The 26523-nt window shown below is 57.7% G+C and overlaps 2 protein-coding genes across 9 annotated transcripts in view; both read right to left on the bottom strand.

Annotated features, from left to right (window-relative positions):
* Positions 1–132: 132 nt before the first annotated feature.
* The window catches only part of SREBF1 (sterol regulatory element binding transcription factor 1), a 27224-nt gene continuing 833 nt past the window's right edge, over positions 133–26523 (bottom strand). The window contains exons 2-20 of one of the 4 annotated variants that reach the window (XM_027683821.1): positions 10408–10508; positions 6623–7024; positions 6296–6465; positions 6085–6225; positions 5788–6006; positions 5586–5700; positions 5293–5504; positions 4802–5006; positions 4133–4317; positions 3784–4045; positions 3510–3676; positions 3259–3427; positions 3071–3179; positions 2887–2996; positions 2663–2795; positions 2344–2506; positions 1918–2103; positions 1729–1840; positions 133–1173 (exon numbers count right to left, since the gene is read on the bottom strand). In XM_027683821.1, coding sequence (XP_027539622.1) covers positions 950–1173; positions 1729–1840; positions 1918–2103; positions 2344–2506; positions 2663–2795; positions 2887–2996; positions 3071–3179; positions 3259–3427; positions 3510–3676; positions 3784–4045; positions 4133–4317; positions 4802–5006; positions 5293–5504; positions 5586–5700; positions 5788–6006; positions 6085–6225; positions 6296–6465; positions 6623–7022 — 3282 coding nt within the window. In that variant the 5' untranslated portion in view covers positions 7023–7024; positions 10408–10508 and the 3' untranslated portion in view covers positions 133–949. Of the gene's footprint in view, positions 1174–1728; positions 1841–1917; positions 2104–2343; positions 2507–2662; positions 2796–2886; positions 2997–3070; positions 3180–3258; positions 3428–3509; positions 3677–3783; positions 4046–4132; positions 4318–4801; positions 5007–5292; positions 5505–5585; positions 5701–5787; positions 6007–6084; positions 6226–6295; positions 6466–6622; positions 7025–7987; positions 8173–10407; positions 10624–26523 lie in introns of those variants that run through there. The other 3 variants (XM_027683819.1, XM_027683820.1, XM_027683822.1) reach the window with 3 other exon arrangements.
* TOM1L2 (target of myb1 like 2 membrane trafficking protein) overlaps positions 14850–26523 on the bottom strand; it is a 57625-nt gene continuing 45951 nt past the window's right edge. For 4 of the 5 annotated variants that reach the window (XM_027683824.1, XM_027683823.1, XM_027683825.1 and 1 more), the window contains 3 exons: positions 23364–23423; positions 20833–20869; positions 14850–20247 (listed from right to left, as the gene is read on the bottom strand). In XM_027683824.1, the coding sequence (XP_027539625.1) occupies positions 20099–20247; positions 20833–20869; positions 23364–23423 (246 nt within the window). In that variant the 3' untranslated portion in view covers positions 14850–20098. The remainder of the gene's footprint in view (positions 20248–20832; positions 20870–23363; positions 23424–26523) is intronic. The other variant, XM_027683826.1, reaches the window with a different exon arrangement.

Below are 26523 nucleotides of genomic sequence, written 5' to 3'. Positions count from 1 at the left end.
GTCCCCATCCCTGCCACGCATGCCCCTCCCATCCCATCAGCCCTGTGGGAGCAAGGCAACCCCAGCTGTAAGGGGGCCCTTGCCCCCTAATTTTAGTGTCAGCCCCGCCCCCCAAAATCCAGCACACACCGGTATAAATAATCAGCTTTAATTGTCTGTACAAAACTCTCCAACTATGAAAATACCGTTTAAAAAGGGAAAAGGGGAGCGGGGGGAGCCAAGGGAAGGGGGGGGTCTATATACAAGAGGGATGAAGCAAGGGCACAGGGGCACCCACCAGCCCCCCAGGAGCCCCGTGCCACCCTGCCATCCCTTCTCCAAAAGCCTGTCCATGCTCAGGGGTGGTGGCAGCTCCTAATGGGGTGACTAGTCAGTGCTAGGGGGATAGGGTGGGCTGTAGGGGTCCCCTCTTGCCTACCATTGCCGTGGTTGGGGAGAGATCGCTTTGCTGCTGCCATGGGGCCAAACCTACCCCTCACAGCAGGGGCAAAGCCCCAAAAAACAAGGGGTGCTGCAGCAGTGGGATCCATGGTGGGCCAGGCAGGGTCCCCATCCCGCGCGTTGGGAGGTACAGGGGACACAGGGGGGTACAGGTGACACCAGGGGGTACAGGTGACACCGGGGGCAGCTGCCGAGCGTCCCGTGCCCTGCAATACTGAGACAGTGTCACTAGAGGTCTCCACGCCCCGTCCCCCACGCGGGATGGGGACACAGACACGGCCGTGGGGTGGGGAACCCACCCGGGGTACCCCACGCGTGGCTGCCCCACGCTGGGACACACCCACACCCCCCGCACCCACATCAGGTACCACCCTGCCCCTCCCCACCCACCCCTTCACCTCAAAATCCGCTCCCCAACACCGTGTCCTGCGGGGAAACTGAGGCACACACCCCCTGCCACCCCACATCCCACACCCGGGGGGGTGGCGGGGGGCCGGCAGCTCCCCACCTATCCCGACGTGACGGTGGTGCCGCTGCCCAGCTTGATGATCATCTGCTGGCAGTCGTGCAGCGTCCGGCGGTCTCCCAGCTTCTCCAGCGTGCGGGCGGCCTCGGCCAGCATTCCCACGCGCTGCCCCGGGCCTGCCAGGAAGCTGGGCGGGAGGTAGCAGCAGGCCAGCAGCAGCGCCTCGGCATGTTCCCGGGGCGTGGGGTGGCTCTCCGGCTCCCCAGCTGCGAGGGGACAGAGCAGGGGTCAGCACCAAGGGGGATGGAAGCCACCGAGTAGACCCTGGGGGCTCTGGCACAGGGATGGGGTTATTCGCCCACCCTGGAGCAGGTGACACCACCAAAGGATGGGCTGGGAGGTCATGTGTCCCACCAGGGTGCTGCCAGTGGGGTGTTCCACCCCACGTCCCACCACCTAAGGCTGCTGGAGAGTGCTGCAGGTGGGGAGCGGGGTGTCCCACCAGCCAAGGTTCTGGGGTGCTCTGAATGTGGAGCAGGGGTGTCTCATCCCATGTCCCACTCCATGTCCCAACAACCAAGGTGCTGGGGTGCTTCATGTAGGGAATGAGGTATCCCACCCTGTATCCCCCCCACCCAAGGTGCTGGGGTGCTGCAGGTATGAAGTGGGATGTCCCATCCTGTACCCCACTGCCCACGATGACTGGGTGCAGAGTGGGATATCCCACCCTGTGTCTCTCCCCATATCCCACCATCCAAGGCTTCTGGGGTGCTGGGGGTGAGGAGTGGGGTGTCCCACCCCTTCTCCCACCCCGTGCCCACCTGTTTTGCTGCCCTGCACCCCTCTCCTGCGCAGGCTGCGGTCCAGCAGCTGGTGGGTGCGCGTGGGGCTGGCCCGGGCCATCAGCCTGGCAGTGGCTTCATGCAGGAACACCTGGATGGGAGGAGACAGTGAGCACGGCCGGGTGCAGGGTCCGAGGGGACCCACCAGGTGACAGTTTGGGGGCTCACCCGGCGCATGGCGGGGCGGAGGGTCTGCGCCAGGCGCCGCAGGCTGCTGAGATCCTGCTGGAAGCCGCGCAGCTCCAGGGCAGACGCCTGGTAGAGGCAGCTGCGCTGCTGGCTGGCCCCCATCTGCTGCTGCCACAGGTTGGTGCGGGTGACCAGGAGCAGGTCACAGAGCAGGAGCTGGACTGCCTGGAGGGACGAGAGGAGCTGGGTGAGCAGAGGGACAGACAGAGGGATGGGGGGGTGCCGAGGAGGTCCCTGCAGGCAGGCGCTGCTGCGCGGGACCCCCGCCGGGCTGCATGGCAGGGGCATTGCACTCCCAGTCTGACACATGCAATGCAACTACAATGCACCCCCGCGAGGGTCGGGGGCACCTCCCGCCAGGGCTGGGGGGCTCGCGGCCACCTCGTGCCCCAAACCCCAGCTCACCTTGTCGATGGTGCCCTTGGGGGGGCTGCCCAGCTCCAGGCTCTCCCGCAGGCAGCTACTGGCCTTCTCACAGTGGCTCAGGGTGGCCTGGTTCCCGTCCTGCTTGCTCAGCAAGGCGCGGACGGCTCGGAAGGAGTGCAGGGCAGCGCGAGGAAGGGGCTTCCTGCGACAGGGAGGGGACATGGTCACTACAGACCTCTTGCCAGGCATGGCTGTGCCCCTCTCCAACACACACTGAGTGCTCCAAGTGCATTCAGAGGGGCTGCGCCAACCCAAAGGGACAGGAGGCACGGCCATCCCCGATGGCCCCAGCACTCACTCAGAGCTCTGCAGTGCCCGGGGCATGGTCTCCACCAGTGGGTAGAGGCGCTCGGCCCCCTCCTCATCTCCCTGCAGCCAGTGGATAACGATGCCAATGAAGGACGCCCACCACTTGGACACGGGGTCGGTGCCTGCAGGGTGGGAAGGACACGGGAGTGGGGTGTCCCTACTCCCATGGCCCCCCAGATGAAGTGTCCCCAGTGGGGGACACACCAGCCTCACCTGTGACAGCCGCCAAGCCGGAAGTGATGGAAGGTGTGGGGCCAGGTGTGCCACTGGCGTCCGAGCAGCCATTGAGCAGCTGGAGGTACTCGAGGGCATCGGAGAACCGCCTGCGGGAGAGGGGCTGTGAGGGGGCTGGCCCCGTGCCAGGCTGGAGGAGCAGGGTGCCCACCCTGGCACTCACCCCTCTCCCTGGGCAGTGGGGCGGCCGGGCTCGGGAATGGCCACGCAGCACAGTGCCTTCTCCAGGAGGTGCTCACGGAAGAGCTGGGTCACCTGCGCCAGTGGATCCACTGCGGCACAGAGACGGGGTCAGTGGGTATGTCAACACCCCAAAATGGGGAGGGCGGGGCTTTGGGGGTTTGAGGTCACCTGGGTTGCCAGCAGAGCTGTAGATGGTCTCTCTGGGGACACCCTTGACTGCCCAGTCCCCATCAACGAAGAAGCGATGGCCCAAGGGGTGGCAGAGCCACTGCATGGCAGGGGGCACGGCCCCGCCGTGGGACAGGGCCACGCGCCGGGCACTGCAGAGGAAGGGGCGCTGTGGGGAGATCAGGAGGTCAGGGGGGACATGAGACCCCAATCCCAGGGGACACAGGGGACCCCCACTGCCCCGCACTCACCGCCAAGAAGTGGAAGCAGCGGTGCAGGCTGGCCTTGATCCGCAGGGCGGCTGCCACGTAGATCTCAGCCAGTCCTGCCACAGAGATGGCATCGCCGGCACACTCGGCCAGGTTGACAGCGCTCAGCGCCAGGTTGATGGCCAGCAGGTGCCCCCCAGCCTGCTTCCCTGTGGGAATGGGGACAGGAGGCTCAAGGATGGGGCTGGGGGGCTCAGGGGAGATGTGGGGTGCAGGGGTCCCATCCCTCAGCCCGCCCCGTGGTGCGGGGCCGTACCGGCGAGGTGGAGCTGGTGCAGGCGATGGTAAGCCATGGCGGCATCGCGGGCACTCTGACGGATGTGGGCAGGGGGTGGGGGGTCCGGGCGCAGCCCCCCGGCACGGGCGGCCAGCCAGCGGCCCACCCAGAGGCGCTGGAGCAGGTGGCGCAGGAGGGTCCAGAGCAGGCTGCAGGCCAGGTCTCCGTGGGATGCTGGCAGCGGCCGCCCCAGCGCGCCGAGCGCCGTCCGCAGGTGCTGGGCCCCCTGTGCGAAGTCCCCCTGTGGCCCCGAAGACAGCGTCAGTGCGGGCAGGGCTGAGGGGACAGGGTGGGTGGGACAGGGGACATCACGCGAGGTGGGACTCACACGGTCGAGGTCGAGGTCGGCCTGCCGGCGGTGCCGCCAGAAGAGGATGGAGGGCTCGGAGTGGGGGCGGGTGACGGGCTCGCCGCAGACGAAGAGCCGCACCACCGCCCCCAGCACCAGCGCCGTGTTCAGTGCCCAGAAGGCCAGCGTGGGCCACAGCCACTGTGACCACCCCCAGGGCTCCTCTGCGTGGAAAGGGAGTCAGCACCACCCTGCAAATGCTGCCCTGTGCCCACCCTAGATTCTCCATCCCAGTGGCTTTCACTCCGTGCCCACCCAAAGAGCCCCCACCCAGTGGTGTCCAACCCAACAGACTCCACCCAATGGCCCCACACCCACCCCAGGTTCTCCATTCTGGTGGTCTTCACCCCGTGACCACCCCAACAGCCTCCACCCAGTGGCCTCTGCCTCGTGTCTACCCCAGCATCCTCCACCCCAGACATCTCCCATCTCAGACCTATCCCAGCCCCTATTAGACATGCACCCCAACATCCTGCACTCCGATGGTCTTTACCTCAACAGCCTCTAGTCCATACCCACCCTGACAGCCCCCAACCCACACCCATCCCAACAGTCTCCATTCCAATGGCCTCCACCCTGTGCCCATCCCAACAGCCTGCACCCCTATGTCCCCCACACCAAGAGCCCCCACTCCACACCAGAGCTTACCCACAGTGCCAGACTCAGCCTTGATGCTCCTGCCAGGGCCAGCAGTGTCCGGGCTCGCCAGAGGGCTCGGGGAGCTGGAGCCCCGGAGGAGGGAGGCCAGGGGGTTGAAGGAGAGGCAGAGGAAGACAAAGGTGCAGAGAGCCATGCGAGAGCGGTCCAGCATTCCCTGGCTGCTGGGCGAGGGTGGTGGGTGCTCCTGCTTCACCTGAGTGGGCAGAGCCGCTGTGAGCCCCAGGCATGGGCACGGATGTGAGGGGATGGGTTACAGGCATGGGATAAGGAAATAGGCATGGATTTTTGCGTATGGGCAGGGGGCATAGAATAGATTTTGGGGTACAGAGCATGAGGTGCAGCCCCATGCACCTCAGAATTACCCCGAAAGCCCCAAATCGGGTGAGAAGCAGCCTCAGAGAGCAAGACAGGGCTCTCAGCTCCTCTCATCTGGCACACTTTGCCCTTGGCACCCCTGGTGTGAAGCAGCTCTCCCTCACCTTGCCACGGTTGCAGAGGGGGCTGTCAGGCTCCGAGTCGCTGCTGCTGTTGCTGCTGCCCCCACTGAGAGAGAGGGGGCTGCTGTGGGACGGTGAGCCGGCGTCCGAGGGTGGCGGCGTCAGTGTCTCCATCACCTCCGCCTTCACCACCTCCATGGGGGCCTCCGCCTTGACCCCCCCGCTGCAGCAGGTCCCTGGGTCCTTCAGAGGCTCTGTGACAAGCACAGCAAGCTAAAGGGTGCTGGGTGGCACAGAGCATAGCCCCCCACCCCAAGACCTGCCCTTCCACTCACGGTTCTTCTGCACGGCCATCTTCAGGGCGAGGTTCTCCTGCTTCAGCTTCTGGTTGCTCTGCTGCAGGAAGCGGATGTACTCGATGGCCTTCCTCAGGATCGCCGACTTGTTGAGCTGCCGGTGGGCATGGATGGCTCAGGCCAAATGCCGGGCGAAGAACCCCCACCACCTGCCCCTGCCCCACCGCCCCCCAGCTCCCACCTTGGCCTCGGTGCCCACCACCAGGTCCTTGAGCTCCACGATCTTGTCGTTGATGGAGGAGCGGTAGCGCTTCTCGATGGCGTTGTGGGCCGTGCGCTTCTCCCCCCGGCTCTGCACCAGTGCCGGCTTCCCGCTGGGCGCCAGCCGGTTGATGGGCAATTTATCCGCGTCCACCACCAGTGGGACCGTGGCCAGGATGGTCCCTCCGCTCACCAGTGCCTGCAGGGATGCGGGGTGGGGTCAGTGAGGGTCCTGGAGCATCCCCCCACCTTGGGGCTCCCGGCGATGGGGACCTACCGGCACTTGGAGCGGGGTGGCAGAGCCGCTGGCACTGGTGGCCAGGGAGGCGATGGTGGAGGTCTTGGCGCTGCCAGCATCCGTCTTGACAGCCGTCAGCACCAGGGAGTCAGCCTTGATGAAGTGGGGCTGCAGAAGAACCTGAGGGGCAGGGGGGATCAGCAGGGCTGAGGGGATCACGGGGATACCCCACCCCTGGCCCGGGGCTTACCGGCACCGGCTGGATCTGGGGAGAGATCGATGGGGTGGTGGGGGCGGCAGGGGCGAGGAGCTGCTGGGGTGCCACGCTCTGCACGGGGCCAGGCAGCGCCACGGGCTGACTGGGCTGTGGGGTGGGCACGGGGCTGGGCAGGGTCTGCCCTGCACCTCCGGGCTGCACAGCTGGAGCAGAGTACAGCATTAACAGACCCCCCGACACCAGCCCACCCCACTCAGCCCCATCACGCAGGGACATATCCCCCTTCCACCAAGACCCCCCCCACCACAACCCCTCCCACCCAGGGAGCCCCAAACTCCCCCTGCATCCTCAAATCCTCACCGGAGAAGCTGTGCTGGTTCTGGTAGCCCACCAACGGCTGGGGAGTGAACGGGCTGGGGGACGCAGGGACGAAGTTCGGGGTCAGCATCACACCGGGCTGGGGCTGAGGCTGGGGCTGGGGCTGGCTGCTGGGCACGGCCGACGACTCCTCCTTGATACCCAGGGATGGCGCCGGCAGGAGCGGGGCCGGGGGCTGCGGGGGGAAGGCCGCCATCCCGGGGGGCCCCGCGAAGGAGCCGCCGGTGGGGGTGGCAGGGGGAGGCTTGCTGGGACCCAGGTAAGAGTTGAGGGTGCCCGGGGTGGAGGGGAGCCCTGCGGGCACGGCGCTGTCGGGGGCACCGAATGGCGAGTCAAACAGCCCCGAGAAGTCATTGTCCGGCGTGTTGATCAGCTGCAGCATATCTGCAAACACACACAAACACCTCCGTGCTGTCAGAGAGTGTCCTGCACCTCCCACGGGGAGCCCATGCTGGCCCCGTACTGCCCACCCCACAGCTCAGCACTTTGGGGCTGGATCCCCATAATCCAGGTGCAAAATTCCCTGAGAGCCCAGGAATCCGCTGTGCCCTGCTCCTCGCAGCCTCCCAGCCACCGTGCCAGTGGGGAAACCGAGGCACGGTGCTCACAAAGGGGGTCCTGCAGTCTGGCCAACAGCAATCAGGGCTTTCCAGTCCTGTCTAGGCGTGCCAGGGTGGATCTCAGCCTGTCTCTGAGGTTGAGCGGTGCTTGTGCCAGTTCATTCATTTATCCTGTACTGGGAATCCCTACAACCCCCAAATCAGCCCCTGTATCAAGGGGAGAGGTTGCTCGGGCTGTGACAGGGGGTGACACCCCCTGGATGTGCCAGACCCCCGTGCCTGGCATGATTGATCACCACAACACTCAGGAGGGCAGCCGGGCAAGCACGGGGTTCAAACAGCCTCGGGGGGTTCTGTCCCGTTCATCAGGACCTGGGCGCTCCAGGGTGTCTCCACAGACACGCCCTGACAGCCACACATCGCCTCGACACCCACACTTTGCCCTGACGTCCATACACTGGGGTCTCCAGAGAAACCCCCACTGAGGTGTCCTGGGATGCTCCCACCAAAGCACTCAGGGATGCCCCCATCCTAGTACCCCCCGGCGCACCCCCTCGTGGGCACACAGACCCCGGGATGCCCCCACCCCAACACGCCTCGGTGCAACCCCCAGGGCACACAGACTCCCAGGATGCCCCCACCATGGTACCCCCAAGGCACCCCCACAGCACACACCCCCGGGATGCCCCCACCGAGCCATACGGCCCCCGAACAACCCCCCCCGTGGGGTGCAGCACCCCCAGAGGGGCCACGGCGGTGGAGGAGGCGGCTGGCGAGGCGGGGGTACCTTCGAAGGTGCACTCCACGCAGGTAGGGGCACGGGGGTCCTCAGGAGGAGGCTGCGACCCCCGCTCAGCCCCGCGCCGGGTGGCGACCAGGCCCCGGGATTTTTTAAAGCCATGTTCTCGCCTCCTTCCCGGCGCCCTCCCCGCGCTGCCCGCGCCAGGGCTGGAGCGCGGCCGGCGATGGGGTGATGCGACTCCGCCAATCGCCGCCTGCGCGCCCGCCGGCCGCCCCCGGACAGCCCCCGGCGCCCAAGGTGAGCCCGGCACCGGGTTACTCCCGGGCACCCGCCGCAACCCGCCCGCGGTTACTCGGGGTCACACTCCGTTAACCCCTTCGGCCCGCGCCCCATCGCCCCCCCGTAACCCCCAGCCCGATGGGTCCCTCCTCACTCATTGCCCAGGAGACGCCCCGCAACGACCGGGTGCTCTGTTTCCCCCCAAAAAACATCCAGCTCTCAGCACTCCCCTCTTCACAGGTGGGTGTCCTTCCGGGGGGTCTCCCAGCCTCACCCCTCCCCACCCCCCCCGCTCAAAGGTCCCCCGTGGGGGACCAAAGGTCCCTCGTGGTCCAGAGCAAAGTCTGGGGCTGCAGAGAGGGGGTGCTTCCTCCTGGCCCCCCTTCCTGCTGCCCAGCCTGGAGGTGGGCATGGCTGTCCCAGCCTCCTGGCTCCGACCAGGTATTTCTATCCCGTGGCACCTGCTGCCACACATGCCATCAGCACGACATGGGCACCCACCAGTGCCACCTCTACCCCCTGCCATGGGGGCCCATGGGGCAGAGCCACACGTCTGTGGATCCTGGCAGGTCCCAGCAGGCTTACGGCACCCACATCCCTGGGAATACATCCCACATCACCCTGCAGTGGGCATGGGGATGAGGATCAACCGGGGCCACCCAGGGACCGACAACAAACCAACTTCGGGGAACTATGGGGCCCAAGGTGGCCCAGCTGGCCACGATACAAAGGAGTGTGGCAAAACTCCATGGTGGGAAAACCTCATCCCATACAGCACCACTCAGCCCTGGCACGGCTCCTGCTTCCCTGCCCACGCCAAAACCTTGCCGAGAGAAGCAGGTGGCACCTGGACCTGCTTTGATCCGCCCCGATTGCCACTGGGATGAGCCTCCAGACCTGGGATGCCACCTCCATCCCAGATCCCGGAGGAGAGATCCCCACGGATCACACGGTGGGGCAGGTGCCAGAGGGTTTGGCCGGCCCTGTGCCCGCCTCACCGCGTGCTCCGCCGGCTGTGCCGGATGGCGCGGACCTGCAGGGCTGGTGGACCACGCGGCAAGGCAGGCGGGGGGGGCTCGCCGAGGGCTGGGCTCCCAGACTTTTCGGGATCCCCAGTTTTTTGCTAAAGCCACGGAATCGCTGAACTCAGCGCACGTGAGCCCCCAGTGCCACTGGGGTAGGTGGAAGTGGGTCCCCTCGAGAAATGAGTCCCTTTGGGAAGTGGGTCCCCTCCGGGAATGGGTCCCGTTGGAGTTTCCCCATCCCACGGACCCCCAAAGCGCAGAGGAGGTGAGTGCTGGTGGATGCCAGCCCCAGGGCCGGAGCAGAGCCCCCACATGCCAGCCCATGCCGGTTGGATGGGTTGGAGGAACCCAGGCGTCCTGGAGGGAACGACCGAGAGTAACCCCGACGGTGACGTCACGGAGGGGCGGGGCCACCGGAGACACGATGCTGTGACCGGGAACGGGGGGGGATCGTCGGGGCTGTCCCGGTATCGGCACCTCCAGCCCGTGGGTCCTGGTGTCCCGTGCCCCCCCACCCCGAACCCCCCGCTATGGACCGGCCCCGGTAACGGAGTCAGCCCGGTCCTGCACCGACTCCGCGCTCCAGCAGCTCGGTGTCCCCCCGCCCCACGCCGGGCCCGGCACCGAGACCGGTCCGCCGGCCGTGCACCGAGTCCCGGTTATGCACCGACCCCGCCACCCCGGCCATGTCCCGGTATGAAGTTCCCTGGCCGTGCACCGAGCCTGGACTCCCCAGCCCCGGCCATGCACCCAGCGCGGTCCCGACCACGCACCGAGACCCGGTTCTGGCCCCAGCTCGGTCCTGACCGTGCACTAAGCCTGGTTATACTCCCAGCCTGGTCCTGGTTGTGCCCCAGCCCCAGTTGTACCCACAGCCATGTCGCGACCGCGCACCGAGCCCCGGTGCTGCACCGTGCCCAGCCCCCGGCCATGCACCGAGCCTGGGTATCCCCCAGCCCGGTCCCGGCCGTGCCCCCGCCCGGTCCTGCTCATGCACCGAACCCCAGTTCTGCACCAAGCCCAGCCCCCGGCCGTGCACCGAGCCCCGGTTACCCCCCAGCCCGGTCCCGGCTGTGCCCCGAGCCCCGGTTACCCCCCAGCCCGGTCCCGGCTGTTCCCCCAGCCCCGGCCATGCCCCATCCCGGCCCCGCCGGGACGCACCGTCGATGTCGCTGAGCAGGGCCGTGTCGATGTCGCTGGTCCCGGAGAGGCCGAGGGACGGTGCCAGCCCCTCCAGGCCCGCGTCGTCGAAGGCGAGAGCGCTCATCCCGGCGGCTCCGGTGGCTCCCGGCGGCTCCGGGGGCCTCGGGCGGCTCTAGGGGCGGCGGGGCCGCCCGCCCGCCACGGCCGCGCTGGCCCCGGCACAGGCACCACGGGGACGAGCCGCCAAGTTGCTCCCGCGAACCGTGCCCGGAGCTGCCACCGGGAGGGGAGGGCGGCGGGGATGGAGGGAGGCGGGTCCGCAGCCGCGTTCCGCCCCGCGCCGCCTCCCCGCACCGCCCCGCCGCACCGAGACCCCCGCGGCATCGGGCAGGGAGCCGGTGCACCAGCACCGGAGCAGGGCAGGCGCTGCAGCCCCGGAGCAGGGCAGAGTCCCCTGTGGGGATGTCACCAACGCCTGGAGATGTCACCGACCTCTAGGGATCGGCACCAAGCCCTGGGAAAGTCACCGACCCCTGGGAATGGGCACCAAGTCCTGGGAAAGTCACCGACCCCTGGGAGTGGGCACCGAGCCCTGGGAGCAGACACTGAGCCCTGGAAAAGTCATTGACCCCTAGGGACATCACCAAGCTCTGGGGATGTCGTCCACCCCTGGGCACAGTCACCAAATCCCTGGGGACAGGCACCAAATCCCTGGGCTGGGTCCTAAACACCTGGGCTGGGCATTAAACCCCCCTCAGCCCCAGACAGGGCACAAAGAGAGCAGGGCAGCTGGCATGGGCAGGAGGTGGTGGCCATGGCTGCAGATGCCTCAGCACCTCGTGGAGGCTGTGTGTTGGAGTGAGCTTGGGCCATCGTGTCACCTCCTGAAGGTCCTGTGGTTTCCTGGGGGCACCTGCCTTCCCCATCCCAGGTCCAGGGTTTGGAGCATGTCTCAGCTCCACTGCCCATCCATGGCATGGCCCAGGGTGGCAGAAGCTCCCATACACCCGATTAGGGACACATCAATGCTGCCCCGTGAGCCCCAGATGAACCACACACCCTTCCACGTGCTACCAGTTGTGGGATCCAGGAAAAATGCTGGTGTCATTGGGATCAGCACTGTGGCTGGCCATGGCTGGTGGGTCTCAGTGTAGGAGACTCACAGCAGGGCAATGCCAGGCCCTGTGTCCTGCCATGCTCCATGGTTTGTCCCGCTGCCAGGATTCATTTAGGAAAAGAAAATGCACTGCAACATCAGCTCCCTGAAGTTTGCCCTCTCCTCTTCCCTACCACCAAGCACAATCTGAGGCTACCTGGGAATTCATTAAACCCGGCTGCACCTTAAAAACCTCCCCCCAGCCTCACTGGCTCCCACCTGGCAGCACAGCAGGCACCCCTCTGCAATATGGGGATTCCCTGCATGGCACAGGACACCCTGGTGCAACACGGGACTCATGGGGACCCCGCAGAGCACCCTGTGTGTGCATGTGGTGGCGGCAGAGCTGGGGGTGCACAGCCCTGCAGGTCCCCTCTGCACCCTCACCCCCACTCCAGCCTCCTCACTCCGGGGACACTGACCTGTGTCCGAGCTGGGGCCAAGCCCGGGCAGTCCTGGCTCAGCTCTTCGCCGGCAGCTGGGGCAGCATCACCCGCACGCAGGGCACCAGCAGCCACTCGGACATCCCTCAGCATGGCAAACACTACTATGGAAAACCCTTGGGAGATCCACGAGCTGCCACGGGGTGTGCAGGGGGGCCACGTGCTTCCCCCCCATTTTTACTGGGGTCACCAGGGAGAAGCCACTCTCCCTGGTGGTGGAGTTCCCCTTTCCATGTAGCAGTCCATGTGCTGCAGGAGAAGAAGGCAAGTTTCCAGGGCTGGAGAGATGGATGTGCTGTTGCCCCCCTGGATTTGGAGGAGCCTCCTGTAAGCATAGGGGTCACCGACCTTTAATAACCCACACAAGATCTGAGGCACAGCCTTCCCCGCGGGATATGGAGGGGGAAAATCCCACCCATAAACACGGAGGAGGGAAATCACACACATAAACTTGGAGGAGGGAAATAACACACATAAACTTGGAGGAGGGAAATAACACGCACAAACGTGGCTTTATTTTTGCATGAACTGCATGAGAAGCCGGCTTTTGCCAGGCCCCCTTCCCCGATCCAGATCCAGAGGGTCTGTGCATCCCAGGGACCCACACGGGATACTTCCTCTGTTCCAGGGGGGACCACAGCAAAGAGCAGCATCCTGCCTGCACCGGCGAAGGATGAGGCAGCGCGGCGGCTCCGTGGGCCAGGTTTGGGGGTGACGGATGACACGCGGGGCGGGGCTCCCGGGGGTGCGCTGGGTTGCGGGATAGGGAAAACCCCGCCCGTAGGACCAGGGCCACGCAGCCAATAAGCGCAGCAGCCCGGAGTGGAGTGATTCTACATCACGGCTCAGGGCCCGCGATTACATCATGTCGGTCCTGCGGGGATGGCGGGCGGGCCACGTGGTCGCTCCGGAGTCACTGAGACATTTTCCTGAGCGCAAGGCTGGGAGGAAACCGCAGGGATGGATGAGACAGAAAACAAACTGGCCCCGGGATGGTTGGGCTCTGGCCACCGAGCCGGCCGGGCCGGCTCATGCGGCTCCATAGGTCTCACCAGTGGAGCATCGCCCCGAGCTGCACCGGCGGCAGCGACAGCTCCGGGACGGGCTGTACCTGAATGTGGCAGCCTCAGGCACCCTGCACGGAGCATCCCACATCCTGCTGCACCCTCGCTCAGCCAGGTGGGCCCCCTCGAAGTAAGCCCCCGGATGTTTCCCACCTGCCAGCACACCTGAACCCTGCGCTGAAGGCGGCAGGACGTGCTCCCAGCCTGTGGCATCCCGCCTGCTCCGGGGCTGTTTTGTTATGGCAGAGCGCGGCGTTAATCATTAATTTGTGTCGCAAACAGATTTAAAGCCTCTTCTCTCATTCACTGCCTGTAACTCTGCTTTGCCAACTGCCCCTTCCCAAGCCATGGCTTGGGAAATCACAGAAGCCAGGCTTGGTGTCACTCTAGTGCAGCCCCCGCTCCAGGTTTATTTACCCCAAGGTGAAATGTGAAAAGGCAAATGCACGCGTGGTCATTTCCAGTTCACACTGGGATCCAAACCAGCTCCCCAATGCCAAAAAGCAATGACACTCACCCTGCCCAGGCCTCTGCCCATATGGGGGTTGGTGCCGTGCACTCTGCTGGCAGAGGGCAGTGATGTGTGGAAGCTCCCAGCCCATGCACGGTCTTTGCAGGAGCAGGTTTGGAGATGAGAAGCCCACCAGGGTTCACAAACCTGGGGAATCCATGCTCGGTTTAGGGAGCTGGATGACCAGTGGCTGGGGGGAGCACACATGGGAAAAGCAAGTCCCCACATGCTTATCTTGCTCTTACAGTCTTCCCTTTGCACCCACTTTGGCCCCTGTTGAAGGCAGAATTTGGGGTTAGAGGGATCTTTGCCTCATGCGTGTGACTGTGGGGCTGCAGAGGACAGTGTGATGCAGCCCCTTGCTCCAGCAGCCCCCCCTTCCACAGCCCCCCAGCACAGCACTGGACATTTCTGACCTGGTGCTTTTTGTGCGATTTCTGCCCTCTCAGGGCAGCAACAGCTCCACACCTTTCCCAATTATCCAGGCCAAGAACCACCCTGAATGTATCCAACAGCACACCAGGCACATGATCAGTGCAGGGTAAACAAGCTGGGGCAGGGCTGGTTTAATGCTAATAATGTGGCTACAGGGAGAGGAAACCCATCTTTCCAGCTGTTCCACAACCCCTTCCCCAGCTTTTAACCATCAGCTTGGATCTCCACGGGCAGGATGGAGGGCACCATTCTGACAAACTGGTTTGGTTTTGGCCAGTGTCACTTCTCCAGGGTTCCTAAGTTGGTGCTCTCCCTTATCCTCTGCCCATCAAAACCACCATCATAATGGGAATGCTGGAAGAAATTCCTGACTGATGAGTCAAGAAAGTGGCCCTTGGATGGGCTGGGAACATCACCCGTGTGCAATGCTTAACAGCTCCTGACCCGTCACTTTCTAGGTCACCAAGGCTGGTGATCCACAGTTGTGCCCCGAGGACCATCAGGCAAACCCTGCAGGGTGGGCAGCTGTCCCACCACACACTCAGGTTGTCACCTGCCTGTTGTCAGCCTCAAAAGATGTGCCAGAATTTAGTGGGGAACGAATTTACCAGCAGTGGCAACACAGCACCACACACAGCATGACCCACAAAGAGCATCTGCGGGGGACAGCACTTCTCCCAGGGGGAATACCCGAGTTCTGTCATCTGGAGGAGACTGAGCACTCCCAGTTTGGACATCTGATGGGCACCCAAGAGCCACACGTGTCCCCTGTGCTCACTCATTCCCTATCCTCAGGCCAGGCAGTGGAACTGAGCGAGTCCCCAGCTGAGACAGACAATAGCACCCCCAGCTCACACTAATAGTGTATTTATTGGAGTATCTCACATGCAGGAACCAAGGAGATGATTTCTGGAGCAAGTTAAACAATGGCAGATTAATACAGTTGTTTTGTCCTTAACGGAAACACTTTCTACGTGAATACAGCAACGTTTTAGTGTTGGGTTTCTCTGCTTTTTGTGTATTTTGTTTCTCTTTACATAGTTGATTTCTTTAATCAGTTATGTCCCCTTCTCCCCTTACCCCATTCCCAAACAAAAAAATATCCAGTATCTTCAGTAAATAAATATTATCCACTTTTATCTGGAAAGCCTACAGCTGTAATATACAGAGAAGCTATTACACAGGTTACGTTTGTAGGGTTAACGACAGCTCATAGGAACATGTATGGAATGAGGAGCTCGTACTCATAAAAACACGGAGCAGGGTGGGAAGTTTGGAGTGGGTTTGCCGTGGGCTAAAGAGAACCAGCACCGGAGCTCGGCGCTGCTCGAGGCCAGTTGGCTTTTGGTGATACACAGCCTCAGCTCTCTCCAGGTGAGGAGGAGGCGTGGGGAGCCTGGGGCTGGAGCAGACAGGCACAGCCCACTCCGGAGGCTGCGGTTTGGGAGGGATGGGTGGAAGGTGCTGTGTGGGCACCTGGCAAGGGGACTCCTGCCTTGTCTCCTCGGCTGGTGGGAGCCCCCAGCAGTGGAAGGGTTACCTCCGAGATGGCTCTAAATCCACTCACTGCTTCATTATTTCCATAAAAATAACTGTCCTGAGCTGTTTTTTTCCAGGGGAGGCTCTGCAAGCCTTGTGGTTAAACTTGAGGAGGTAAACAATGACGGAGCTGGACAGGGATGGACGGGGATGAAGATAGCACAAGCAGTTCCCGCTCCAGGACTCCCCACAGCCACGAGAGACTCAACAACTCATTGGACAAAACAGTGTTGGAAATGCAGCTGTGTTTGCTCTCCTGGGCTGCACGTCCACTCCCCGTGGGTGACATTAGGAGAGCAGGGACTAGGGGAGCAGGAACAGCCAGGGCTCCTTCAGCAGCTCATGGAGGGACCACCACCCTGCCCTGGGCCTGAAACCATGGCCCGGATCTGTTCTTCCACCACTGGAGGGAAACATCTCGCCACCACAGCCAGCTCCGAGTCCTCCATTTCAAAGTGGAAACAGCCAATGTATCCCATAAAAAAAAGCCAAAGTCAAACAAACAGAAATCCCCACTGTAGGTCTTTCAGCTTGGAGGTGCAAAACCAGCCCTGGGAATGGCAGAGCTGGTTTGATCAGCACATCCCAGAGATGGAGGTTGTGATAATTGGAAGGGAAAAGGTATGTTGGAGGCTACGTGAGGGTCCCAGTATGGACTAGTCTCTGCATTTATGCTGTTCCCTTTAAGAGACACCGTGCTATGTTTTTATGAGCAGTTCTCCTATGAGCCTTACCTACATCCTAAACACCCTAAATGTCTGTAGAGCACATTGTTATCTATTACACCTGTCGAAGATGCAGCTGAAATCTACACAGAACAATTAAAAAAACCCAAAGAATATATTTAAATAGAAACCATTCATTTCTTACATCTCAGCACATGAAGGGTTAACAGAAGAGGTTAAAAAACACACTGGAAAGAAAATATATTGACAAAATAAATATTTTAACCTAGAATAGGACATGATTAGAACTTACAAAGGACCCCGAGAATAATTTAGTGTCATTGAGTGTCAAGGTGTGATTCCTAATATGCCTAGAAAGCACTGGGATGTTATTTCTTATGGAAAGTGGATCAGGCTGCAGCTCCATCCCTGTTCTCGCAAGCGTTGGAGCCACACGAGTCCTCTGCCCACTTGCACAGAGGAAGCACTTGGAGGGAAAGCAAAGGAAGAATAAATTGAGAAGTTGGTCTCCTGAAGTGAAAAACCCCTTCCCTTTCCCTCAGACAGTTCCCACCGCTCCGGTTTTCTGCAGACCACAAGAGGACAAAGAAGATGAGAGATCCTGATACAGGACATTTGGGAAGCTCTAGCGTAACTCTTGTATTTGTTAAAGAAGGTTTAGGCTAAACCACCCGTTCTGCTGCACGCTCTGTTCTCTTCCTTCAGTGCTTCCAGCCCTGAGAGCCAGGTCTGGTGGATCTGGGCTCTAGACTCAGCCAGGGTCCTTCCAAAAGTACGTTTCCTCCCAAGGCAGGCATCTCCTGGGAGCTGCCCTACTTTCAGCAAAGCCACCACTTGTGCCGATGGCACTGCCACCCCCTGCAAGCAGTATCCTGGCTTTCCAGTGGATAATGTGGGGTGTCAGCAGGGACCATGGAGTGCCTGAGGCTGCACACACCAAAACAGCCCCTCAAGCTGAGCCAACACACGCTCTATATCTCCCCCAGCCCCACCCTTCTCATTCCATCTCTTTTCCTCCCAGCCGGAGAGAGCAGTCACCAACCGCATGACAGAATCTTCCAGAAAGGGACCAGATTGTCCCTAAAGCAACACCTTGGAGGTCCCAGGACAGGTTTAGCGTGACAGAAAGAAGCGTTGACAACACACTGCCCCCAGCACCTTTTGGCTTAGGGGTGGAGGATGAAGGGCCAGCAGTCCCGAAGCAGTGGGACGCTGCAGGGGCTCGGTGACAGCGCCGGTGACATCCGTGCCACTCTGCATCATCTGACAGTGTCCCCAGGCCTGAGCAATGCGATTATCTCCTCCAGCTTGGCAGGGAAGCTGGATTAACATGCTTAGAATCACCTGATGTGGCCATTTACAGGGTCAATGTGTTTCAAGGATTTAGAAGAGAAAATACACACTTAAAACACCCACAGAGCTTTTTGCATTGACGGGAATACCAGCAACTCATTCTGAGCTGGCGAGACTGCTCAGGCGATCACCAGACCAGCTGAAATCAAATCAGCGCTGCTGCAGAAGGTTCCTCAGGTTTCTGGGAGCTGGTGGCCACATCTGACGTGTTGCAGCAAGGCAGGAGCTGGCAGTGCTAATCCCTGAGCGTTGGGCTCACCTTGTGTTGAGAGCGAGGGCGGTGGGTGGGAGCAGCAGCGCACAGTGAAGCTGAGGCAGACTGTCCTGGCACGTTCCAGCAGCCACGGAGAAGATGGAATGGGAGAAACCCTCTGCAGACCCACACAGAAGGGCTTCAACTGGGGAGAGGGCCAGCAAGTGGGGAGGAAAGCTTGATTCCCAAGCGATCTCCATCCTTACACTGGTTTTCCCTGTCCTCTTGCAAGCCAGGTTGCAGGGAGCAGTGACCTACAGAGCAGCAATGAGGTGCCACATCAGTGCAGAGGGGTGGCAGGGCAGCCTTGCCTGGGCCCAGCTACATATGGAGGGATCCTGGAAGAGGATGCAGGCAGGGCAGGACAGAGGAGAAGATGAGCAGGGAGAGCACAGAGTGACACCTGACCTGGGACAGGCTGGAAATCCTGCACTAACACTTCCCTTCAAAGATTAATGTGTCCGCTCTCACAGGCCATCAGTGCTGCCATCAGGCCATTTGGTAACAGGTTTTGTGTGTCCCAGCCTCCCAAAGCGTGTGGTCCCCAGAGAGTGTGGTATGGGCTGAAATCACTATGCTGAGATAAAAGCTTCTATCACTTGGTCTAGAGCAACTTGCAAGAGAGCTCAACACACATCAGCATCCCTGGAAGCTCCGACATGTCAGGTCAGAAGGAAGGGGCTGGTTGCCTAAGCCAAGGAGCATCCTGAGGAAGAGGGGGCTGGAGACTCCCGCCTGCATGGGCATTGAGCTGATAAAGTGCCTCTCTGTCAGGATGGGAGGTTCTCCTGCCATGCACTGCTCAGCCCTCTGATCCTGCCATCCTGCACCACTGGCTTCCTCCCAAGGAACACGCTGGGGGATGCAGTGATGGTTGGAGCTGCCTGCTCCAGCTCTGCCTGTCAGCCCAGCAAGGCAGGCACACATGCTGGAATCCCTTCTGGCAGCTCCAGAGGAGCAGCACTCTGAGCCATGCCTCTGGCAAGCAAGGGAATATGCTTGTTTGCACAGAGACTGCAGCCCCGTAGGAGCTGGGCATTAATAAAGGGCAGAGGGATCAAAGGACTCTCCAAAAACTATAAATGGCACAGCCACAGTCATCCAACACTTTCTCAGGTGCAAAACTAGAAGGAAATGAGGAGTTTCACCTCCAGCACAGGCTGGGACAGCTAATCCCTCCATGGTAACCATCTCCCTCAGCGTTCCATACAAGCCTCTGGGGTTTGCCTCTCTTTCTCATCCCTACCCCCCAAGAACCAGCATGTCTGTCCTACCAGGCATGGCAGGGAATCCAGGAACCTCAGTTCACACCCCATCCATGAGCAAGTCCCATCCATCTGCATGGATGTTATTTACACCAAATGCAGAGCTCTACAGTCACTCAAGAAGGAATCTAAGGTAAAGAAAAAATAACTTGAGCTATTTTAAAAGGCAAACACACCAGGAAAACTCCTCGTGTGAGAGTGCTCTCCCAAGGAACGAGGTGCTTCCTTGCATCAGCATTACAGCATCCATTTAGCCCAGCATTTCCCATTCTCATCAACTGCCAGAGCTACTGGACATGGCCAACAGACTGCTTCAAATTAGAGCAAGCCCAGATAAAACACAAGGCAAAAAATACCCTGTGAGATTTAGAAATGAAACGCCACAGAAAGTGGGGAAAAGCGGCCACCATATGGTACCGGGAGATGTGTGAGTGGGAGAGTAAAGGATTTTAACTTGTGAAGCACATGTTGAAAGGGGAACAGTTGTTCCTTGCTGTCGAATCCGACACGAAAGCCAATACATTAACATTTTATCTAAAAATAAAGACACACTCCTCCTGAACATTCCAGCTCAGTCAATTACATGCTGATTGACAGAGCCGTCTACTTGGCAGGACCTGCCTACAGAAGAGGATGATCCCTACATAAATTGAAGGGCAAGGCTGCTCTCTCCCCCCTGGGCTTTTGTTTCAGCCCAGTGTGACGTACTCGTGCATTCTGAAGGGGTTTTCAGCATCAAGAGCTGGTTTTGTGCAGCTGGGACAGGAAGGAGGGGATTAAGCGAGTGCTGGAGAATCGTGGTCTGGCAGGAATAGTGTTGGATTTAAATAGAAAGAGTCAGCTTGTGGGGGTGGACCGTTTGGGGAGGGGGGGAAGGAGAAGCAAACTATGAAATGGGGAGGGGGGGGAGTCGTTGTTAGCCAAGGACTGTGGGAGGACAAAGTGGCCTGACAGCGACATTGGCCCGCGGAGCACAGGGGTGGGAGGGCGGCTCCGAGCCACCTTCACAGTGCAAAGAGGGCGTCCTCCGAGCGCTCCTGCTTTTTCCTGCCGGAGGGATTTGCCGGAGGGGTGGGGGCTTCCACGGGAGGGGATGGCAGATTGGGAACCATCTCCGCCGCTTTGGCTCGCTCTTCTAAAAATTTGTCAAACTCTGCAATGCAAAAAAAAAAAACAAAAACAAAAACAAGAAGGAAGACAGGTAAGACCTGGGGCTGTGGGGCCCCAGGGACAGAGGTTAGCGGGGGGGGGGGGCTGAAATTCCAGTGCCTAGTGTCCCGGAGTTAAATTCCAGTGCCTGGAATGAGTTTGCAGGGCTGAGTTTGCAGGCACACATACTGGCACAGCCTGACTTCCTCGGGAAAGGGTACAGCCGTCCTTGGAGACACCCGAGCTCAGGCAGCAGCTGGAATCAAACCCACACAGTGCCACCGGCTGTGACAGAACCAGGGAAACATCATTCCAAAGGGCTGAGCAGCTTGGGGACACATTCCTGCTGGCACAAACACAGTGCTCAGCCAAGGAAGATGGCAGGGAAGCACTTACAGCCAGGAGGGCTCCCCACACCATAAACATGAACCTTTTGCTCTGAAATGCTCTCCTCCTGCCTTTCTGAGCACGGAAGCATTTGCTGGGGAACATCAGGCTGGGAGAAGGCAGCATCTCAGCAGGGATCAAAGCAAATTCCATCTGAGCACTAACCTGAGAAGGGCTCATAGCCACGGGCATCTCTGCTTACCTTCACTGGTCACTCCTTCTTCCAGTTCGTTGCCTTTCTGCAATGGGAACAAAAAGGCACGTGAGCACACAGGCAGCAATTCCCCTTCCCTGTCATCCCCTCCACCTTTAATACAACTGGACAGTTTCCACCACTCGTTTCCACATATTAACCATCAGAGCAGGGCGACCTGGGGAAATCACGCAGCTCCCACGTCAGGAGGCTGGTGAGGACTGACACTTCACTGCACTGCAGAGCAGGAGGACGAGCACTGAGATGTTTCTGAAGATTGCTGGTGGATAGCTAAGCTTTCCCCATTGGATCTGAGTGTCAGTCCAGCACTGTTTCCCCTTCAGACTGTAATTCTGGCCCAAAACTGAGCTGTGTGAGTCACACACACTGTACCAGATGGCATCTTTTCTGTCACACAGTCCTTAAGAAAGTCAGGACTGTGGTTTGCATTGTCTCTTCAAATAAGATGCACTTTTAGCTGACAAAGGACACGTGCTACAAAATCATTTGGGGCCAACATTCCTCCTGTGGGAGTTAATTTTAAAATCCATACAAAAATATAGCAGCTTTCCTGTATCCATGCTGTACAAAGACAAATCCAGGGGGGGCTGGATAAAGGATATGATGGCTGTTAGTGTCTGTCCATGAGAATCAAAGGCTGGGAATGCTGGGAGGTCATTGCATTTCTACCAGCTGTGTGCATTTTAACATGTGGATTTCCAATAAGGAAATTAGAAGTCCAATGATATGCATCTTTGTCAATCTATCAGGATATTAAAGATGGATAAAAATACTAGTTTAAAACCTGATGTTGAACCTGCTTTGAAAAAGAAAAGTATTTGTCTGTATCTGGCTTCTCTGCCAGGAGAGTAGGGACATACTGACTGGAGTGCCTGAGCATCTCCTGGTTTCCTACTGCACTGAGGTTTCCAAAGGTTCACACAGCAGCCACTGCTTCCCAGGGAGAGTTTGTTCCAGACTACCCCAAAAAGGGCAAAGAAATAAATAACAATTGTCTAACCTAATCTGCAACTTCCTCAGCTGGGAAGCAGAGAACTGAAATGAACCATGAAAAAAAAAAGGAGGGGGGAACCCAGAGTGAAAAACAAAAATCCAGTCCAAATTTTCTCAGAGGCTTCTCTCTGCTGCACCCACATACAGTTGGGATGGGGACCCAGGGACACCCCCAGGCTTGCTCAGGCATTTACAGGACAATTCTCTCCTTTGCTCCTTTTAGGCAGGACTGTCCAGGGCATGACAGATGCACAGAGCTACCTCCATCTCTCTCCATCAGATCTTCTCTCCCGCTAAATTAATTTAAATGCCAAAGACAGAGTGGACATGCTACATTTACTGTATTTCTTTAACAAAATGTGGCCAGTTTGTAATTAAATTTGAAAGTGACTCCTGTGCCGGGGCCTGACAAACCTACCTGCAGCAGGAACCCAGTGACATTTCAGAGACAGCCAAGCTCAAACACTGAACCCAGAATCTGTTTAAGCACTTCAGGCACCTTTGGGCAGCTGGAGAATTTTCTCCCTTCCAGTCCAGCCAGCTCCTCCAGTGCTGGAGGGGAGGGCTGACATGCCAGAGCCTGCCGGCAGCTCTGCAGCCAGAGCCAGAGCCTGAACCCCACAGCTCCCAGCTGGGAGCTGAGCAGGCAACAGCAAGGGGCTGGGAGAGACCCTAAGGAGTAGGGAGTGTTCTGTCTAAAGCTGGAAGAATGGAAGGAGACGATCCTTGGGGATATGGTGACCACAAGTTCAGTTCATTAACCATGTTTAAAAGAACACGTGAACACAACCCCCCCCCCCCCCCCCCCCCGAAATGCACTTGGTTAATTTGAGCCAGATGCTTACATTAAAAAAAAAACAGAATAAATGTGTACTAGTTGTACCCTGCTTAAACCAAATGTGTGTTGGGACAGCAAAAGAAAATCCAGAGCGTAGGAAAAGCTACTTTTAGTTCTGCTGTTTGTTTGTTTGTTTAATAATTACCAGACAATAATCATTTAGGAGAAACTGAAAGTTATAAACGTTGAAGAGAGACTGTTATAAATTTTTATTATTACTATTATGAAACATGTCAAGATTGCCTGCCAGTTTAACAAAGACATCTTGATTTGAAAGGAATCTAAGCCCTGATCCAGCATCTCTTAAAAGCATGCCTCAACATAAACATGAACTTAGATCCTGTCTAAATAACTCAGCTTTAAAACATGGCTTTAAACCTGGAGGAGAAAACTTCAGCCCATATTTAATGCTTCCCTATTTGGGGACCAGAACCCCATGATTTCTGGAACACGTGTTTTTCTGTGATGTTCACATGGAGAAGGGAAAATAAAACCGTTCAGAAAAAAGTTTTTTGATTGAGTTGCTGAACACAACCCTGTCTCCTCCTGCTTAGATATTCCCTTCAAAGGGAACCAAGCTCTCTGGTCGGGAAGTTTCACTGCTTCCTGCTACAAGAAGTACCAGGAACTCAGCAATGCATTGAAAGTTACCCATACAAGTGAAAAATGAAAATATAAAGAGTCTCACCAAGTCGGTACTGAGCCACTCCTCAATGTCATCCATGACAGAGGACTGTGCAACAGGGATCTAGGGAGTGCAGCGAGAGAACAGCAAGGCAGGCAAAAACCAAAACACATCCACAATCATGGCCACAGAGCGATGGAAAACGCCAGAAATAAGATTAAAAACAAACAAACAAAAGAAAAAAAAACAAAGATGTAAGATGTGCTGGAAAAAAAAGGCAACAAAATATAAATGGCATTTCAAATAAAGAAACAACTTGGAAAGGAAATTATGAACAACAAGGCTAAAAAAAAACAAGAGAAAGATTATGGGGGATGACGTGACGATGCCAGCGTAAGACGGGTAACTTCTCGACCACGTATTAAAACCATCAAGATGGACTGATGATTCTAATCTTGATCGTGAAAAGCTTTTAAGGGTAGAATACTGGATATCAGTTAGGTTTTGAAATGTTAAATTTACACCTTTTTTTTTTTTTTAAATGAGTATTAGCCCCAGTGAAGAGTTAGCAAAAAGAGGGGCTCAAAGTCTTCAGGCAACACTGCTATGAACAGTCTGGTTTTCCCCGCAGGTGGAGGAGTCAGAGCCCAGGGTACAGTCATGCTTCCTCCCAGATCCTCCTCCCACCACACCACCAGGACCTGGCAAGCCTTGACACAACGGTTTAAAGCAAACCTGTCCCAGCTCCCTATTCCTACACCTCGGCAGCAGAGGCAGGAGAACCCAAGGTTTGGCAGTGCAAAGTGCGGAGTCTCAAAGGTGAGGGTGAGGAGGAGGATGGGACAAAGGAGAGCACAGCACACGCTGCCCTCGGTTCCCGAGCTGCAGCAGGGCTCTCCAGAGCTTGCTGGTAGGTCTCAAGGGATAGTTTAACACCCAGGTATGGAAGGTTTGCCTCAGCCCCTGCAGTGGAACCACTCATGGCACTGGTGTGATTGGTACAGGCAGAGCAGGGGCAGTTGAAGTGCAGTGATTTCCCACAGCGCTAGAGGCAACTGGGTCAGTGAAGGGAAATTACTGGGTATTAGGTGTAGAATTTCCTGACTTAGCTACACTGTTTGAATACAACAGAGGCCTGAAGAGGTAAACAGGAAAACACCACAATAGATCTCCTAAGGACAACCTGAAAAATACTTGGAAAACAATGTCAGACACGCAGGTTCCAGGCCAGAGGACAGCAGCCAAGCACTGGGGCTGGCAGGCAGGAGACCTGGCGTTGCTGGAGAGGATTTCCTAGGCAGAAAAGGTGTCAGGGGATCTCCACAGCTTTGCCTGAAACCCCTCAGAGGAATCACCCTCCCTGGAAGTGATCAAAAAACATGTCAGTGTGGTGGGTGGGGACATGTTTAGTGGTGGCCTTGCCAGTGCTGGGTTAATGGCTGGACTTGATGATCTTGGAGGTCTTTTCCAACCTTAATGATTCTGTGATTCCATAAAAGAGCTGAAAAAGGCAGATAAATTTACTGGGAGATGCAGTTTTCTCAGGCACTTCTAGCAGAGGAAGACAGACGCTGGATCACAGAGGCAGCAGCACAGGCTGAGGCTGTTTAGCAAAGCTCCTCTGGAATTTTTTCATGGAATCAAATGGTCCTTTGTACTGAGGAGGTCAGTTAAGCCCTTGCTTGAGGTGAGGTCTGCTAAGGTGGGTTAGTTGTGTCAAAGCACTGGAAATCCAGGGCTCAATCCAAAGCATCTCCCACCAAGACAGGCACTGGGAAGGTGGCTGGGCTCTGATTCGGTGGGTTCCTGGACAAAGTGCATGTGACAGATCCAAGAAGGGTCAGAGGTACAAGGTGTCATTTTGCTTTCAGCCAATATATGAAGATCCCAAACAGAAAATAAGTTCCTGTAGTTTCCTTTGGAAAGGGCCAGTTTTAGGATAAATTTGCTGGATCATCTATTGCAGTGTGGTGGGGCTGCTGGGAGCTGGCCCAGACAGCCACTCACAAGAAGAGGGCTCTGTAACATCTTCCAACACGTTCCTTCCCAAGGACAAGTTGCATCTTGTAGAACTGCCTTATTAGTTTAACAGCTTTCTAAAACACTGGCTTCAGAAATATAAAGTAATGAATTTATTCAGCCAGGAGCAACCTAAAACCCACTGCAGGGGCTGCACTGCTGCCTCTCTCCTGTGCTGCTTAACCTGAATGCAGTAGGTGAAGCTGTGGCTGCCCCATCCCTGGAAGTGCCCAAGGCCAGGTTGGACGGGGCTTGGAGCAACCTGGGATAGTGGAAGGTGTCCCTGCCCATGGCAGGGGGTTGGAATGAGATGATCTTTTTTTCCAACCCAAACCATTCCAGGATTCTGTAATTCTATGAAAATAAGAGCAGCTGTTCTAAAAAGCGTGGCAGTCCTGTGGTACCTGTATTAGAAGGAACAGCAGCCCAAATCTTGGTTATCCTGACAACATGACAGATGATTGGATTCCCGAGAATCACGGGACTCTTGAGTTTGCAGGAGTCCTCGAAGAACAGCTCAACAGCACAGGAGTTTGTGCTGTGGTGTTTTTTAAGATTAAAAAAAAAAAAAGAAAAAAAAGAAAAAAGGAATTCTACTTTCAGCTTGAGCTACTTATAACAAACAAACAAAGCCCTCAGAAGTGCAAGAACACTTCTTGCAGAGAAGCAGACAAAGCTGTAAGATAAACATTTGAGTGTGTCAGCCGTTTGCTATTCAGCACTGACCTTTTAAAAAGCTTCCCCTGTCTCCCAGCACACCCACAGAAGAGCTGAGGGTTTGTATCTATTGCTTAAACTTCCCATTTGCTTTCTTCAGACTCTGAGCCCCATTTCCCCCATAAAACATGGGTTACACATGTCAGGTTTCATTTGTTCGAGAATAAAGAGGCGAGAGAACTCTCAAAAAGCAACTGGAAGTTTTAAATGATTTTAACTACACATTGTACCATTTATATTTCATTTTAAACCAACCACACAGAGAAGTTCATTTTTTGCCAGTCACTTGGGTATTTGGCAAGTCTTCCCTTTCCAAAAGCCCTAAACTGAAAAATGTGGAGGGGAGTTTTGTTAACTAATCCCTAAATCCCAACAGGAGAGATGTAAAAATAAATTAACTAGTTTATACATTAAAAAAAGACAACAGTTTCTGGGAACAAACAGCAGTGGCAGCCACAGACTACATGGAAAATGCTCTGGAATGGGG

Source organism: Neopelma chrysocephalum, unplaced genomic scaffold, assembly GCF_003984885.1.
Source record: "Neopelma chrysocephalum unplaced genomic scaffold, ASM398488v2 Primary Assembly neopelma1_65, whole genome shotgun sequence".
Lineage (NCBI taxonomy): Eukaryota > Metazoa > Chordata > Aves > Passeriformes > Pipridae > Neopelma > Neopelma chrysocephalum.
Note: the sequence above shows the minus strand (reverse complement) of the source record. Positions and strands in the feature narration are given on the sequence as shown.